General features: G+C 39.7%; 1 protein-coding gene across 1 annotated transcript; it reads left to right on the top strand.

Annotated features, from left to right (window-relative positions):
* The first annotated feature begins 4,349 nt into the window (after positions 1-4,349).
* Positions 4,350-16,839, top strand: LOC117536519 (zinc finger protein 723-like). The gene is made up of 3 exons (XM_034201427.1): positions 4,350-4,359; positions 9,235-9,300; positions 15,660-16,839. The coding sequence occupies exons 2-3, from the start codon at positions 9,268-9,270 to the stop codon at positions 16,386-16,388; spliced, it is 762 nt and encodes a 253-aa protein (XP_034057318.1). The 5' UTR covers positions 4,350-4,359; positions 9,235-9,267; the 3' UTR covers positions 16,389-16,839.
* Positions 16,840-17,760: the final 921 nt, after the last annotated feature.

Genomic DNA, 17,760 nt, shown 5'->3' with positions numbered 1-17,760 from the left:
GAGGACCGAGGATCGAGCGTCGAGGAGGCTCTCTGGAGGAGCTATAACCGAGGATACACTGATGGTTCCTCCACGGCTCCTCCGCGGATGCATTTCCGGGAACGGTGGAGGCGTGACGCACGGCCGGACTTATCTCAGCCAATGACAGCTCTGCATGCATCCCCTGGATATTATTTTAGAAACTGCTTTCATCGCGTCGCGATGTTTACAGAGAAAACAGCTGTGAGGTCCGTGCAGAAAGCAGAGCAGTGTACAATATCACTCAGTATAACAGGCCTACATTACTCTCTTTATTTGCTGTAGTACAAAGAGTCGATATTTTTCTAAGACCATTTAGTGCTTCACATAATAAAATACACAACGGCTGTAGCCTGATTATGCTTTAGGAGCTGTAAGTGTGTGTTGTAGGCAGTGTGTATGTGTGTGTATGGTACAGTATGTAGGTGTGTGTGTTGTACAGTGCGTAGATGCGGCGGACAGACGGGTCTCAGTTGGTTTGGTGTCCTCTGCTTACTTTTAATTTAATTTCAAATCTTTATTTATACAGATAAATCCCATTGAGATCATTGATCTCTTTTTCAAGGGAGACCTGCTCAAGTAGTTCCACATGAAACATAAAAACATAAATAGAACAACAAAAGGACATCATACAGCATCATTTACATAATTATCCACATAAACAGGTACCAATAGCTTCCGATTGAGTAGCATCCAACCGAGCTTTAAAAACATTTAGTGGCACCAGATTGTTCAGTTTCCATTTAATTTGCATACTATTCCAAGACAGAGGAGCTGCGCATTTAAAAGCTGTCTTCCCTAAGACAGTCCTAGCAGTTGGCACATTTAATAAAACCACAGCATTCGATCTCAGGCAGTAGCCACTTACAATTCTCCGTGAGATCAGGGAGCAGATATAAGATGGAAGTTTCCCTAACATGGCTTTGTATGTTAGGGAAACTTCCATCTTATATCTGCTCCCTGATCTCACAGAGAATTGTAAGTGGCTTATTATTATTACAAGTTAATACTTGTAAATACAACTTTTGGCCCGTAATTTCAATTCCCCATTTCAGCGACAGAGAGAGGGGGGGATATATCCAGTCTCTGATTGTGTTACGTTACTATGAGAGTGCTCTCATACTTTAAATTGTATATATTTATATAAATATATTTGTGTGTCCGCATCTGTAGCCTGTTATTGTCTCATTAGCCTATACCGCACTCTCAATTAATTCAAAGTAAATATGTGGGGGAACAATGTTCAGCTGATCTAACAGAGATTATAAAATACAGCGCTATGACAAAACACTCGACAGCTGATGCAGCTGTTGCCACGTAATAATGAACGGACGTCTCTTTAATATGACCGCTCAGAGGAGAGGAGTTCTCATTTCTTTAAACGCCTGCTGCTTCCCCTCCTCTCTCCTCGGTTCCCCTCCTCGGTCCTCCGCTCGCATCTCCTGTGGGCGGGTCTAAGTATCGAGGAGGGGAACCGAGGAGGGGAGTCGAGGAGGGGAAATTTGAGTATTGAGAAGCCTCTATAGCGTCCCTCCATGCTTCCCTGGTGGGAGGGACTAAACGCAGGGAAACGACGCAAGTGAGGGAAGCAAGGATTTCATTTAATCGATCTGAGAAGCAGCCCGTGTCAGATTTTGGTTATTTTGGGGAGGTCGAGATCAATCATATTGTTTGGTGGATGCAGTTTGAACCAGAGTAGCAGCATGGAGGTCGGATCGTCACCAAAATAAATAAATAAGTGGTCCGAAAAAGGTTCATGACAAAAAAAATACACATAGCCTTCCTCAGGCAGTGTGTTTGTACCGGGGACAGGAGACACCCCCTTGATGAGAAACTCTAAGAAATGATCGGGGAATCCCTCCGGAGTGGAGTCATGACGACTGGATCTGAATTATGTTTTCGTATTTGGTGGTTTGTGTCCCAGCTGTCGATCAGCTGTGCGCAGCGTCTCCACTGCTGCAACTCTATATCCACCAGTTAAAGGAAATACAACTAATGTGTTGTGTTATATTAGCTGTACAATTTACCAAATATGGTGTTCCATACCTCCTGTGTTTTATGAGCGACTTATCAAGTCTTAGCAAACGGCATAAAACACGATTAAACATGGTAGTATATAAAACCATTCTCGTATAACCTATAGAAAAGCAAAACGGCGTCAGTTTAGACGTAATTCTGTCCTCCTGCTTACCTCATCATTTATGAGAAAACATTTCATAACATTAACACAACATATTCGAGGTGGTTTTAAATGTTGTCTTTTGTCCGCTTTAATGTGTTATTAAGGTAGGGTTAATGTTGCTCTCAAAGTGCACCAGATTGATGCTTTCAACTTCAATATTTTAAAAAAAATCTTCCCGGGAGAGCATGCCCCCGGACCCCCCGAGAGGAGGCGACGACCCCCCTAAAGGATGTTCGGTCCATCCCCCACTTATAAAAAATAGCACTGTACCCCTGCAGCCCTTCATGCTCTCTATGGGCTACTTGACGGGCATCGCCAGGAAGACCCTCTGCTATACAAAACAAAACGTGACTACACGTAAGTAGTGATGTTACGTATTGCGCCGAGGCTTCGGAGCGTGTGTCGAGTAATCCCCGAAGCTTTTTGTGAAGCATGTATCAAGGCTTGTATCGTTTTGGGCCAGTGACGTCATCGATGACAAACGAAGCCTCGCTGCCTGTCGATACCACGTGACTGCTTCACGAAGCGATTCAGATCGGTTGAACCGTTGAACCACAACGCTCATAATACCCATGGATGAATAATAAGAACCATATTACCCCTCCTGTACCCGGCGACACGATGAAATCAAGAGAGCTCAGACCCTCACTTATAGAGGTCGAAACATGTCATAATAAATAGATACAAGCATAAATAAATGTAGGAATAAAAACATCAATAAATACAGGAATACATATGTTGCAGTGTTTTCAGGGAGCTTTAGTGTCTGTACTGTGGCTCAGCTGGAAAGCAGTTGACTCATGACCTCAACGACTGAACAATACGTATTTGTTGTTGTTTATAAAAGCTACAGCTAAATGAGATAATGTAGTTAATAAATGTATTCTTTGATATGGTTTAGCCTTTCTCAGGCTCCAACATGGTTAAGTTTATGAATATTATTAAGGAATACAAATCCCTCTTTGCAATGTTTACCAGCTGTAATATCTTGGATATTAACAGACAACGGAACAGTTGGTTATTTAACAGGACGCTTTATTGCTCCCTCCGGTGGTTCTCCCGCCACCCCCACTTACTGTAACTGTCGTAAACATGCCGTAACGTATATGACAACTCCCCTTGTAGTCAGTTAACAATAGGCGCATTCACACCGCAGTACTTTTCCCACAAAGGTTCATGAGAACTTAGTTCATGAGAACTCTTTTGTCGCGTTCACACCAAAAAGAGCCGGTACTAAAATTAGTTCATGAGAACCTTTTTACCCCCACGAAAGTCCCTGCTAGAGAGCAGGGACTTTCGAGCGGCTCTCTTGTGAGAAAAGAGCTATATTTCTGATTGGCTGGGCGGATTGCAAACCACGCCCCGTAAAACTCCCAAAAAGTTTTGTGAAGCCGCCATTTTCTTATCCTCGCATTAGCGTTATTAGCATTAGCATTAGCCCAGCGCAGAAACGCAGAGAGACTAACTTATGGCAACACAACATAAAACATGGGAGTGGTGGAGATGAGGAGGTGTCGGCGTTCTGGCGACTTACTCGGAAGGCTTCAGTAGAAGCTGCTGGGAGTCCCAGCAGCTTCTACTGAAGCCAGTCCCCAACTCCGGGGACTTCCGGCCGGGGACTTTGGGCGGCAGTATACGCCGTGAAGTGGTTTGCGGCCTGCCAGTAAACCCAAAGCAGAAGAAGAAGAAGTGACGTCAGCGGCTTCATTTACCTAATCCTCCCCCAGGGACTTATTCCGGTGTGAACGCGATCTGTACTTAGTTCATGAGAACTAAAGAGTTCTCATGAACTAAGTTCTCATGAACCTTTGTGGGAAAAGTACTGCGGTGTGAATGCGCCTAAGACTATGACACCAGCCTCCTTCGGCTTTTCAATCACAATCATTAAACTGGAATAAATACAATATTGTTAACATGAAAATATGATGTTATGTTCGTTGTTTCGATGTATTCTAAGGCTTTACTCATTGGGACCTCGGTATGAGATAGAGCACACACTGTTGAGATGTCCAACCTGCCTGTTTTACACACTTTGACCAACAGGGGGGTTTGTGTTCAAATGAAGCCCATGATGAAGCCTCATGAGATGAACCCTTTTGCGAACCAATTGGCTGGAAAGCTTCAAAGCTTCATAAGGCTTCATCTCGCCATCACTACACGTAAGTATGATAGAGAATTGCGAAACTTTACCTGAAGCCAGATATTCTCCTACAACATACCTACGCCAGTGGCGGAAGCAAAACACGGCAAGAACGGAAGTGGGTAGGTCTGGGCACCAGCGAACAAGAGGCCGCTCTCTGCCCCTTTATAGGGTGCCCCTTGGCGGTGATAGGCTAAAAAGAATATGCCTTACAACACTATGTACTGCTCATCCTGCTACACTGGCACTCAAAACAGCGAAACCATAGCTCCAAAACTCTAACCACATTTTCAGCTCTGCACCCAAATGTCACTTCCACATGGCCCTTTCTGAAAACACTGCACACGGTTCTGTAAGTAAAACACGGGAATCTGGCGTAAAGCACTGCCATTACTGTAAAACTGCAGCAACATTAACCGTTAAAGTTAACACTTTTGCTAACTCTGTAGATAGTTTTAAAATCAGAATCCAGTTCATTGTAGTGAAGTAGGTTTAATTCCCTCATATAACTCTTGTTGTGTTTCATGCTGCTTTGTTTTGTGTGTGTGTGTTTGCATTTGTGCAACTGTTTCCTATCAAAGAGAGCAGGACTGCAGCTCATGATTTAAGAATCAGTATTCATTATACACCTGAACATCAGCAGGAGAGGACTCTTTAAATTATAGACACTTCATACTGATATACACCTGAACATCAGCAGGAGAGGACTCTTTAAAGTAGAGACACTACATACTGATATACACCTGAACATCAGCAGGAGAGGACTCTTTAAAGTATAGACACTTCATACTGATATACACCTGAACATCAGCAGGAGAGGACTCTTTAAAGTATAGACACTTCATACTGATATACACCTGAACATCAGCAGGAGAGGACTCTTTAAAGTATAGACACTACATACTGATATACACCTGAACATCAGCAGGAGAGGACTCTTTAAAGTAGAGACACTACATACTGATATACACCTGAACATCAGCAGGAGAGGACTCTTTAAAGTAGAGACACTACATACTGATATACACCTGAACATCAGCAGGAGAGGACTCTTTAAAGTAGGAGAACACTACATACTGATATACACCTGAACATCAGCAGGAGAGGACTCTTTAAAGTAGAGACACTACATACTGATATACACCTGAACATCAGCAGGAGAGGACTCTTTAAAGTAGAGACACTACATACTGATATAGACCTGAACATCAGCAGGAGAGGACTCTTTAAAGTAGAGACACTATATACTGATATACACCTGAACATCAGCAGGAGAGGACTCTTTAAAGTAGAGACACTACATGATATATATCTGAACATCAGCAGGTGAGGACTCTTTAAAGTAGAGACACTACATGATATACATCTGAACATCAGCAGGAGAGGACTCTTTAAAGTAGAGACACTACATGATATATATCTGAACATCAGCAGGAGAGGACTCTTTAAAGTAGAGACACTACATGATATACATCTGAACATCAGCAGGAGAGGACTCTTTAAAGTAGAGACACTACATAGCCTACTGATATACACCTGAACATCAGCAGGAGAGGACTCTTTAAAGTAGAGACACTACATGATATACACCTGAACATCAGCAGGAGAGGACTCTTTAAAGTAGAGACACTACATGATATACACCTGAACATCAGCAGGAGAGGACTCTTTAAAGTAGAGACACTACATGATATACACCTGAACATCAGCAGGAGAGGACTCTTTAAAGTAGAGACACTACATGATATACACCTGAACATCAGCAGGAGAGGACTCTTTAAAGTAGAGACACTACATACTGATATACACCTGAACATCAGCAGGAGAGGACTCTTTAAAGTAGAGACACTACATACTGATATACACCTGAACATCAGCAGGAGAGGACTCTTTAAAGTAGAGACGCTACATACTGATATACACCTGAACATCAGCAGGAGAGGACTCTTTAAAGTAGAGACACTACATAACATAAACACATATTTCTCGATGATGATACCTCACACAGTAAATTGATATCATTGTGATTCCTATATGTTATTCATGTGTCTGTGTCTGTGTAGGTGTTGAGGTGTTGAGGTGGGGTTCCCTGCAGGATATAAGCTAACGAGCAGTTAGCTGCTGCTTCTCCTACAGTCATGTCAGCTGCTGCCTTTGGTGTAGGCGTGTTTTTCCCAGTGTCGGTGAAGGTGGAGGGTTGATTTGCATACAAAGATATTCTCTCCTCCTCTTTGTTCTCGCTCAGAGAGAGTGGTTGTCTTCATCAGTCAGACGAGTTTATCTCAGTGGTTCGGGGCAGGTTTGGCGTGACGTCGGGCCGAGGCAAAACTTTTGTGTGCTACCCTGCAGTATACAAATTCATTAAAACTAGCTGCACCTTTTCCAGCTTTGATAACACTTTAATATCAATAATTATAAAACATATATTATTCTGAAATGCACCAATCTGCATAATGACTACTTTTACTGTCGATACTATATTTTGATGATAATACTTTTCTACTTTTACTTGAGTAACATTTTGATTGCAGGACTTTTACTGTAACAGAGTATTCCTACACTCTGGTACTTCTACTTTTACTCAAGTTCAACATCTGAGTACTTCTACTTTTACTAAGGGACACTTAAATCAGACTTTAGTTCCACCTGGAGTAAATTCACAAGCTACCCTGCAGTATACAAAGGCAATCAAACTAGCTGCACCTTTACCAGCTTTGAGAACACTTTCATGATCAATCATTCTATCAAAACCTATATAATGGAAATCAAATGTATGATTACAAACAAAAACATTTTCCCCAACGTTTAAAATCCGCCTACCAGTCCCATATTTATATATTATTATTATTATTATATATATTATTATTATTGTTGTAATTCATATTTATTTGAATACCGTTTTACACCACAGGGAGGCAGTGAATTTATGTTTAAAAGAAAAACTAAAATCCCATGATGCATTGCGGCTGTCCGTTTCTAGCTTCCGGTCCTCAGAAGCTAGAGGTTGCTAACAGACGTTGACGCAGATTTTACACCGAATGTAATGTATTTAAGAGACTTTTAAAACACATACAAACAGGTAGTTTATCCTTGTAGGATGATTTATCCGTGTTTTCATCCGTTAAACCGTGTTTTTGTGGCCTCCCGTTCTTTGTTCATAGCCTTTACACCACGTTGCTAATCGGTAAACATAAGTAAAGGCATTGATTAAAGGGAGATTAGTGTGTTTAACGGCAGTGTTTTATCAAGGTGCGTGTGTGGGGTAACTAAAGGTATTCAATAATGTCTTACCAGACATGTGCAACTAGACAGAACATCCTGAACTCTTAACCTATGCACATTATGCATTTTAGAAAGTGCAAGCAAAGCATCAAAGTTCAAACCACAATTCTAGGAAGGCATTGTGGTTTTTGACACCTTGACAACGGTTACAACTATTGAGGACAACAATGCACACAGGATGAGAGTGAACTGTGTACAGACTTGATGATTTTCGGTCCAGTATCCAGGAGCAACACATCTTAGAGACATTTTTGTTCAGGTTGTTTCTGTTAATAAATGAAATGTGCATATTTTCAATTGAAGTTAAAATAAATCTCAATTATAAACATGACATTGAAAATGTGTTTTGCTTTCATAACACATTTCATATTCCCTTTTGTTAAAATTGCATATCATTACTATAGTCTTCATTTGTTTAATTTTAACTTTACATTTTTAATTGATTCACTGAGTAAGAATTGAACCTATGTGACCTCCTTCTCACTCAAAGATAGAAAAGGGGAAACCATCTGATGTAGAGAGGGAGGAGGGAAGAGGCTATAAAAGATGAGTGAAGAGAAACGGGGGAGCTTGGTGGGACTTTTTTGAGGCTTGAATTTGGGCTTGGGCTTTTTTAGGGCTCTAGGGGGCTCACTTGGGAACCTGTTGCTTTTGTACTTTGACCTTGTGTCCTTGTAAAACTTTTGTTATTTTTTTGGATCTTGTAAATCCTCTATATTTGTTAAAAACCATTTAAACATTTCGACCCAATTCCTGGTCTCTGAAGGTATCTGCTTGGTCTTAGAGTAAGGTAAGAACACCCTTCCTTGAAAAAGGCTGACAGTAGTTGATAATTTGGACTTTAAATTGTTTAAGGGAAATAGAAACCCTGCTAAGGTTAAACTGTAGTTTCATATTGGTTACTGTGGTTGATTGATTGATGCTGAAATATGACATGTGCTCTGCTGATGTGGTAATATCACTGCTGTGATATCAGTATTTGACTCTGGCTATGTTTGATATTACATTTTCATTGTTTTAATTGGCATAACTGGTTAAAAGAGGGGGTTAGAGATTGTGGGTCCTGAAGCGGCCCTAATTACCAGGGAGTCTCCCAACCACACAGGGTTTCTCCTCCAGGGGCAGTTTAGATACTGCTCTGGGTTCTACCAGCCCAACAACACCTACTGCACTACACACTCCGTTTTGCTATCCTGGCGGTCGCACATCTGATGCTTTAGTGCCTGAAATAAGTGATACGACGGGCAGCTGGTGTTAGAGGCCACGCTGTTAGCTGCCCCCCTAAGCAGATTATGGTGATCTTGCATTTAGATTCTGGGGTTAGTCCTAAAGATAGGACGGCCGTTTTCCGGAGCCTTATCAGCATCTGAGTTCGGTATCGAAGATGACCTAGATATCAACGTTGGTTGTATCGAAGTTAGATTCCTTTTCAATTGTAAAGTACAAGTACCTCTAAATAGTACTTAAGTATAGTACTTGAGTAAATGTACTTAGTTACTTCTCAACCTTTGCTATCAACCAAAGACGTAGCTCTAGATTTGTCTTGTTGTGTCTGTTGGTTGTATTGAGTTGTCTTGTTTTGTGTCAGCTGTAGTTGTGTTGATTATTTCAGAGACACAGCCGGAGAAGGAGCACTGAGAGCAGCATGGAGGAGAACAAAAAGACCCCTGGAGCTCAGGTCAGTGTGCACTTCATCACAATATATTCCTTACATTGTTATCCCCAAATTAAAGATCACAACCTGTTTAGAAAATACAATAGTAATGCACAATATGGTTAGATATGGGTTAGAACGTTACTACTTACTCTGATTAGAACGTTGCTGTATTTAAAAAAAAAAATTTAAACATTTATTTATTGATCTTTTACATTTATGAAATTACACAAACACAACCGAACATTCCCCAACATTAGACATATGGCAGATTACAAAATAATGCAATTTTTTTAAAGTGTGCAGATACTAGAATCATCAATCAGTTTAAAATACAGACCAATAATATAATTACATTAGCAACTTCAACAAAAATACAATAAAAGCAGATCCACTAACAGAGCAGAGTACAGCTTACAATTCTCCAAATAGATTAACCAAATTCAACCTTTCCTCACAGTAGATTAGTTCACTTTAATCTTCCATCGCTTCTGCAATGTCCCCACTTTTTATAAATTCCAAAAACAATTCCCAAATGGTGTAAAAATTCAGAAGCTTTCTTCCTTAGTATATGTGTGAGTTTCTCAAGAGCCAGACTCAAATTTAAATTGTTTAACCTGTGGCCCAGGGAGGGGCAACCAACATTTCCCCAACACAAAGCAATTGAGCACCTGGCTTGTAGAAATGACGCTGAAGTTGGCTTCCGATTCAGAGCATCCGATTCGGCAGTTAAGGGACATTTAATTTACAGCGCTGAGCGAACAATCCTCCGTGTTTGAACCTCTTAAATCGCTGCATAGCCGATTTATTTGGACTGGATTATCCCAGAGAGTCTAAAGATTCTTTATAACCCAGTTTGAGATTTGTGAAACCTTTATTCTATTTGTGAAAATACAAACAAGGGAGATTTCAGTGCTTTTTTTTACATGTAGACCACATTAGACCAGGTCCTGATCTAAAACCACTAGATCTACACTCATCAAATCTGGACTGGATTATCCCACGGAGGCTAAAGATTCTTTATAACACAGTTTGAGATTTGTGAAACCTTAATTCTATTTGTGAAAATACAAACAAGAGAGATTTTGCTGCTTTAAAAAAAAAAATCTAGACCACATTAGACCAGGTCCTGATCTGAAACCACTAGACCTAGACTCATCAAATCTGGACTGGATTATCCCAGAGGGTCTAAAGATTCTTTATAACACAGTTTGAGATTTGTGAAACCTTTATTCTATTTGTGAAAATACAAAAAGTGAGATTTCAGTGCTTTTTTCACATGTAGACCACATTAGACCAGGTCCTGATCTAAAACCACTAGACCTAGACTAGACTAGGAGGAGCATACACTTATTTTTATTTATTTATTCATTTGTTTAAAAGGGACAGTGCACATTAATTAACATTCCTGTAAATGTGCCAGAGTTAGCCCTGTCCCTGGACAGATTTTCTAAGTGAACCTAAAATAAATTTCATTTAAACAAGTAAATACAATCAAATTAAAACATGCAACATACATAACTGGAATACTTAAATAAATAAAAAGACAGAACAATAAAACAAAACAAAAGAACATGTTGTGACGACCCCTCCCCCCTTCTGCCTGTCTGTGCTCCCTGCCTTGCTGTCCTCTGGCAGGTACTGGGAGTGTCGTCCTGTTTGTGCCCGCCCATCTAGAGGCGGAGCCTCAAGAAGGCATAAATGGGCCAAGTTAACATTTATTAAAATACATCATTATGAACGTGAGCATTCCTTTTTAAAATTATTATTATTTTCATTATATTAAAATATCACTTGGCAGACATTGATAATAAAACAATGCTCCATAAGTCTGTGCTCAAAAAAATAAATACATAATACAATTTTGCAATCCCTTTGCTAGAACAATAAGTTATAATTAGGGCTGGGACTCGATTAAAAAAATTAATCTAATTAATTAGAGGCTTTGTAATTAATTAATCGAAATTAATCGCATTTTTAATCACATATAAATATTTGACCTGAGAACAGTGAGAAGCAATTTTTTTTACATGGATTTTAGTATACCATTAGGCGCAGTCACACCGCAGTACTTTTCCCACAAAGGTTCATGAGAACTCTTTGAACCTGGGGGAGGATTAGGCAAATGAAGCCGCTGACGTCACTTCTTCTTCTTCTGCTTTGGGTTTACTGGCAGGCCGCAAACCACTTCACGGCGTATACTGCCGCCCAAAGTCCCCGGCCGGAAGTCCCCGGAGTTGGGGACTGGCTTCAGTAGAAGCTGCTGGGACTCCCAGCAGCTTCTACTGAAGCCTTCCGAGTAAATCGCTAGAACGCCGACACCTCCTCATCTCCACCGCTCCCATGTTTTATTTTGTGTTGCCATAAGTTAGTCTCTCTGCGTTTCTGCGCTGGGCTAATGCTAATGCTAATAATGCTAATGCGAGGATAATAAAATGGCGGCTTCACAAAACTTTTTGGGAGTTTTACGGGGCGTGGTTTGCAATCCGCCCAGCCAATCAGAAATATAGCTCTTTTCTCACAAGAGAGCCGTACGAAAGTCCCTGCTCTCTAGCAGCTCTCTGCTCTCTAGCAGGGACTTTCGTGGGGGTAAAAAGGTTCTCATGAACTAATTTTAGTACCGGCTCTTTTTGGTGTGAACGCGATAAAAGAGGCTAACGTCCACGCTAGCTGCTATATGTTTTGCATTGAGGTGATACTTGAGGCTTGGTGTGCTGCGGTGATATGCGAATTCCTTTTTGCATAATTTGCACACAACCGTGCTCTTATCGACGCTTCCATCCGTCCGTTTTTTAAAACAACATTTCCCACTGTTGTTCACTGTGGTTTGTTGTTGTCTGAAGTCATGAACGTTAGTTGGTGCTCCAGTATAATCGGTACGCCTGAAACTCATCCAGTGAGAAACGTTCCGCGGTGCAAAAATAAGTGCGATTAAAATGCGTTATTTTTTTTAACGCGTTAATTTTTGTGTAATTAATTAATCTTAATTAACGCGTTAAAGTCCCGGCCCTAGTTATAATACTTTGCCACTTTGCAATCTGTGAAAAAAAATGAAAAGAAAGAAAATGCTGATATTTGGCAAAGAAAGTGTGTCTTATCACAGGTGGCTGCAATGAGCCTGTTTGGCACTGCACATTTCTTCAAAACGGGGTTGCAGGCTCAGTCGCGGCGCCAGAGATTTTCTTTTGGGGGTGCTGTGGAGTAGCTTGACGTTTCATAGAGGCTGCTCAAACATTTAGGGTTTCCAATTAATGTACCGGTCGCTACAGTTGAACTTTGTACTGCAATAATGCCCACGCACATAGCCAGTATATCCGCGACTGTTACAATGAAGGCTCGATAATCAGCTCACGCTATACCATACGCCATACGTAAGCAGCGGTAAAGTGCTATTTTTATAGGTGTGTGGACCTAACCTCCTCTAGGAGGGTCGGGGGGCATGCTCCCCCGGGAAGATTTAAAAAAAAATATTATTCAATTCAATTCAAAACCTTTATTTATCCAGATAAAATCCCATTGAGATCAATGATCTCTTTTTCAAGGGAGACCTGCAGGTTAAAAAGCGACCTATCGCTTTCCAGTCTGTTAACCCAGAATGCAAAGCGATACAAAATCAGTCAAGTGCCGGGAAAACTCAAATTAAGTTAAAGAGACAAACAACAAAATGAGTGCAGGACCGAGCAAGAAGCTAAAGACAAACCACTTCCACCCAGAATAGGAGGAAGAATATTTTGTTGTGATGTCACATTCAAAGGTTATTTGCCTTATTTGTAAAGCAAGCGTCGCTCTGTCAAAGAAAGGTAACGTGGAGAGGCATTATCGGAGTGTTCACAAGGCATATGACAGCGACTTCCCTCCGAGTAGTGAGTTGAGAAAGGTCATGTATACACACTACTACTACTACACAAACATTATCTCGCAGTCTTAGTGTTGCCAACTCGTTTCTAATATGCAAAAAAACAAAAAAATGCGTCTATGGTCGGTGTATTTTCGACCTTTCCAATCCAGACGAGATCTCTCTCCCCCGTGTGTGAGGGGGGCGGGGCAGTTTACACACACTCGGCTGCTTCATGCAGGTGGGGATGGCGGAGAGAAGAGCTCCAAGGTGTGGTTAAATGTTACCCGTCTTGAGGCGGACAATGCTCGTTGCCAAGAGTGTTTAGCATGTGAGGGCGGTAACACGAGCAATTTGTATAAACATTTAGCAAAAGTGCACCACATTCAGACGGAGGAATTATGTATGCTAGCAGCAACACACGGAGTTAACACAATTATACAAACATGGGTTAATGATTAGAGGTAACTGAGTTACTCTTTATTTTGTTAAAGTTTCAGCTATTCTGTTTACAGTTCTGTCATCAGATTATTTAATACGATTTGTTAAAACATTGTTGTTTCTTTTGATGTGAAAATATTATTTATTTAATTTAAATAAAAAGCAATGTTAATTTTGTTCACAATTTGTTAAGTTAATTTAATAATATATGTATTTTTGAATCAAGTGTTCATCTTTATTGTCTTCATTGTTAGTTTCCACATGCCTAAAACAACCTCAAGCTAAATCTAAAAGTTGATGGCTAAACAAGAGCGTTTGAGAAATTGTGCAAGGCATACAGTAATAGTCTGAATAGTCGATTAATCATTTCATTAATCGATAGATTAATCGATTATCAAATTAGTCGTTTGTTGCAGCCCTATTGTAGTTATCCCATGTATAAATAAAACGTGTTATTCAGCAACCTTTGCCATTTGGGATTTTATTTTTGGTTGGTAGACCTCGGTGAGCTGGTCATTTCAAAAGTAGCTCACCAGCCAAAAAAGTGTGGGCACCCTTGATGTAGTTCATCTACTTTTAGTAGTTTGTTTGTAGAAGTGCATAATTCTTTGATTTATTGTAAAATGAATCTGAATTGTTTTGATCTGTTATGATGATAAACTGAAGCAATTTCAAAATTAACCTAATTAAGTTTTAAATCGTTCTACTTAGTTTATAAGGAAATTATGAAGAGGAACAAATTAAATGATTTGAAAATGATATCTATGTAGGTGCTGACGCTGTTGGCGGTTCTAGTGTTAACAGACATTTAAATTAAATATGTAAATGCCATATATGATTTTCTTATCTGGAATTCTGCCTTTTTGAACAGACTTTTTGAGTCCTAGCTATATTGTCTGCAGTTCTAGGGTTAATATGAATCTAATATGATTGTCATCGGTCTAAATTATATTTCAAATGATTAACTGTGGATGTAATGAAGATCATAGTGTGGGTTGAATCCATTTTCATAACCACTGTCTTTTAACTGATTTAAATGCAGAAACTGGGCTTATTCATCAGAATGTTGTATGACTTGACTTGACTTGCTTGACCTGAGCAATGACTTGACTTGCTTGACTCTCATCACAGTGACTTGGGACTTGCTTGATACTTGTAGGTCAAGACTTGAGACTTGCTCATGACTTGCACATGTAGTACTTACTCCCTCCTCTGGTTCACAGACTCTCTTGTTTTGCCAATCCGGTGTTTAAACAAATATCTCTACACCCCTGGCTGAAATGTCCCTAAGATTAAGTCCTAGTTTGAAATATATCTCAAATAATGTGTGCACTTTTTTCCCATTGTCCTTTAGGGGCTTCGTACAATACAAATGCAAATATTGTATTTTGAAAAGTAAAGTCCTTTCAAGTAATCCGTCTCAAGTCATGAATACCAAGTCAAAGTCAAGTCAAGTGTCAAGTCTTTTATCAATGTTAATCAAGTCTCAAGTCTAAAAATATGCGACTCGAGTCCCCCACCTCTGGTATATACTGTGGTTAGAATGTTGCCGTATTACTGTATCAAATATAATACAAATATAATAAATACAAACAGTTAGTACAAGTAGTATTTTGTTTACTGTATATGAATTAAAGGTGGGGCAGGTACATTTGAGAAACCGGCTCGAGATACATTTTTTGTTATATTCCATGGAATGCTCTTAACATCCCGATAGCAATGAATATCTTAAGTGCTTTGACAACAAATCCATAAAAAAATGTCATCTGTGGAAGCCGTAGTACTGTAAAAAGCACGACCAATCATCTGAGCCGGCCCGGCTAAAATAACTGGATGGCCTACCTGCCTGTCAGCCTTCCATCTGTGCACAAACTTATCTTGTGCCCTCATTTGTCATGTGCACGTTCGTGTGTGTTGGAGGAGGGGCTCTGTAAGGAAGTAGAAGATTTCTTCCGGCTGTGTATTTTCAAATTCTAGCGGATTCGAGCTGGTTTCTCCAAAATTACCTACCCCACCTTTAAGTATTAAGTGAGTTTTTATTGTTGACTCTATATGTATTCATGCTTTTTAGATTGACTTTCTCTCTTTTTCTGTCCGTCTGTTTTAGAAGGCGAAAGGAAGAGAGAGATGTCACAGCTGTCAGCAATGTGACAAATCCTTTACAACATCTGGAGATTTAAAGCGCCACCTGCGTATTCACACTGGAGAAAAACCGTACAGTTGTGAACAGTGTGGGAAAACGTTCACTAGCTCAGGTGATCTCAAAAGACATCACCGTATTCACACGGGAGAGAAACCGTACAGCTGTGAAGAGTGTGGGAAAACATTCACTGGATCAAATCATCTCAAAAGACATCACCGTATTCACACTGGAGAAAAACCATACAGCTGTGAAGAGTGTGGGAAAACTTTCACCACATCAGGTGATCTCAAAACACATCACCGTATTCACACAGGAGATAAACCGTACAGCTGTGAAGAGTGTGGGAAAACTTTTGCCAGATCACATCATCTCAAAACACATCAACGTATTCACACAGGAGAGGAACCTTACAGCTGTGAAGAGTGTGGGCAAACGTTCACGACATCAGGTGATCTCAAAACACATCACCGTATTCACACAGGAGATAAACCGTACAGCTGTGAAGAGTGTGGGAAAACTTTTGCCAGATCACATCATCTCAAAACACATCAACGTATTCACACAGGAGAGGAACCTTACAGCTGTGAAGAGTGTGGGCAAACGTTCACGACATCAGGTGCTCTCAAAACACATCAACTTGTTCACACTGGAGAGAAACCTTACTGGTGTGAGGAGATGCTCTTTTCTCCCTAACCCATCATGTATTTTCCTAAATCTTTTTATGTTCTAACCAGCGTTCACACTATGCCAAAACAAGGCCTCAGAGATGCTGTTTCTCCCGATGTCCTTCAAATCATTGTTCTACTATGCTATGTTTCAACCATGGTTTTCTAATAGTCTTGTTATTCCTTTTATAAAATAATATATGTCCAGGATTAAACTGCTAGCCTCGTTTAGCTGCATTGAAGGCATTTAGTTTCATTGTTCATTAATATGCCGAGTAGTTTTGGTTAATCAAATGTTGTGACTCTAAACTTTGATTGGGATGTTTTGATAGTTTCTTTTGAGTTAGCAGTCTGTTCTGGTCTAAAAGAACCAATGATGAATGTATCTAGAAAATATTTACAATCTTTTCAGTTTGATCCTGTTCTCTTTTATTTAAATTATCAGAATGTACCAAAATAAAAAAGGCCTTAGAAACAGACGCACATCTCTGCATATTTGTTGTGTTTTTCAACACATTATATCCATGTCATTCCCTTGTTTAGGGCTGCTGACTGCTGGATGAATTGTGTCACTCAAATTTTAATGTTTAACTCAGTGTGTTTGGCCTGGTTTGTTCCCATTGAAGGATTCCAGCACACAATTAGGTATTAAACAACAAAAAGTGTGTTTTTCCAACAGTTTAAGTCTCTGAACACCTATAAAATAAGTTAAATCAGAATTATAAAAGCATTATTTCAATTGCTTGTGGTGGAATAACTTTCTGGAAACTATTTTCATCAACAATGTATAAATTAAGCAATTCTTTAGCATTAGCAACACCATTTTTTCACGCTGATTAACATTTTGTTATTGAGGAAAACCTCTCAACTAATGGCTTATTACTTGTAGAATATGGTCATGTAGAATAAGGCATTAGTGACAATATACTGCTAATATGCATGTTAATTAACAACTAGTTAATGGTTAATTTGTGTACCTTATTATAAAGTGTTACTAAAATATGACCCCCCCCCCCCCCTATCGCAACATTTTTGCTGGGGTCACTGTTGGTGATTTATTCAGAATTCAAGGCTCACTTAACCAGCATGGCTACCACAGCATTCTGCAGTAGCCAGCAACATATAAATCAAATTCTGGATTTGAAAATGTTACTAGATAATTACATATGTGTTCTTTTACAGTTTTGATGTCTTCAGTATACATCTACAAAGTAGAAACAATTAAAAAAAAATAAAAAAAACTTCTAATGAGAATGTTTATCTAAACTTTTGACTGGTCGTGTAAATATAATCTATCGTACTGTGTTCATGTTTGAACCACTTGAGCCAATTAAACCTACTTCATCCAATCAATAGATTTGGATTTTAAAAGTATCCCACTTGCGGCTTTCACACCAGCG

The sequence above is a fragment of the Gymnodraco acuticeps genome, unplaced genomic scaffold (assembly GCF_902827175.1).
Source record: "Gymnodraco acuticeps unplaced genomic scaffold, fGymAcu1.1, whole genome shotgun sequence".
Classification (NCBI taxonomy): domain Eukaryota; kingdom Metazoa; phylum Chordata; class Actinopteri; order Perciformes; family Bathydraconidae; genus Gymnodraco; species Gymnodraco acuticeps.
Note: the sequence above shows the minus strand (reverse complement) of the source record. Positions and strands in the feature narration are given on the sequence as shown.

Excerpts from the sequence above, each read along its gene's own strand:
- LOC117536519 (XM_034201427.1), top strand. The coding sequence starts at position 9,268 with ATGGAGGAGAACAAAAAGACCCCTGGAGCTCAG. Across the intron at positions 9,301-15,659 it reads AAAAGACCCCTGGAGCTCAG|AAGGCGAAAGGAAGAGAGAG; the intron begins GTCAGTGTGCAC and ends CGTCTGTTTTAG.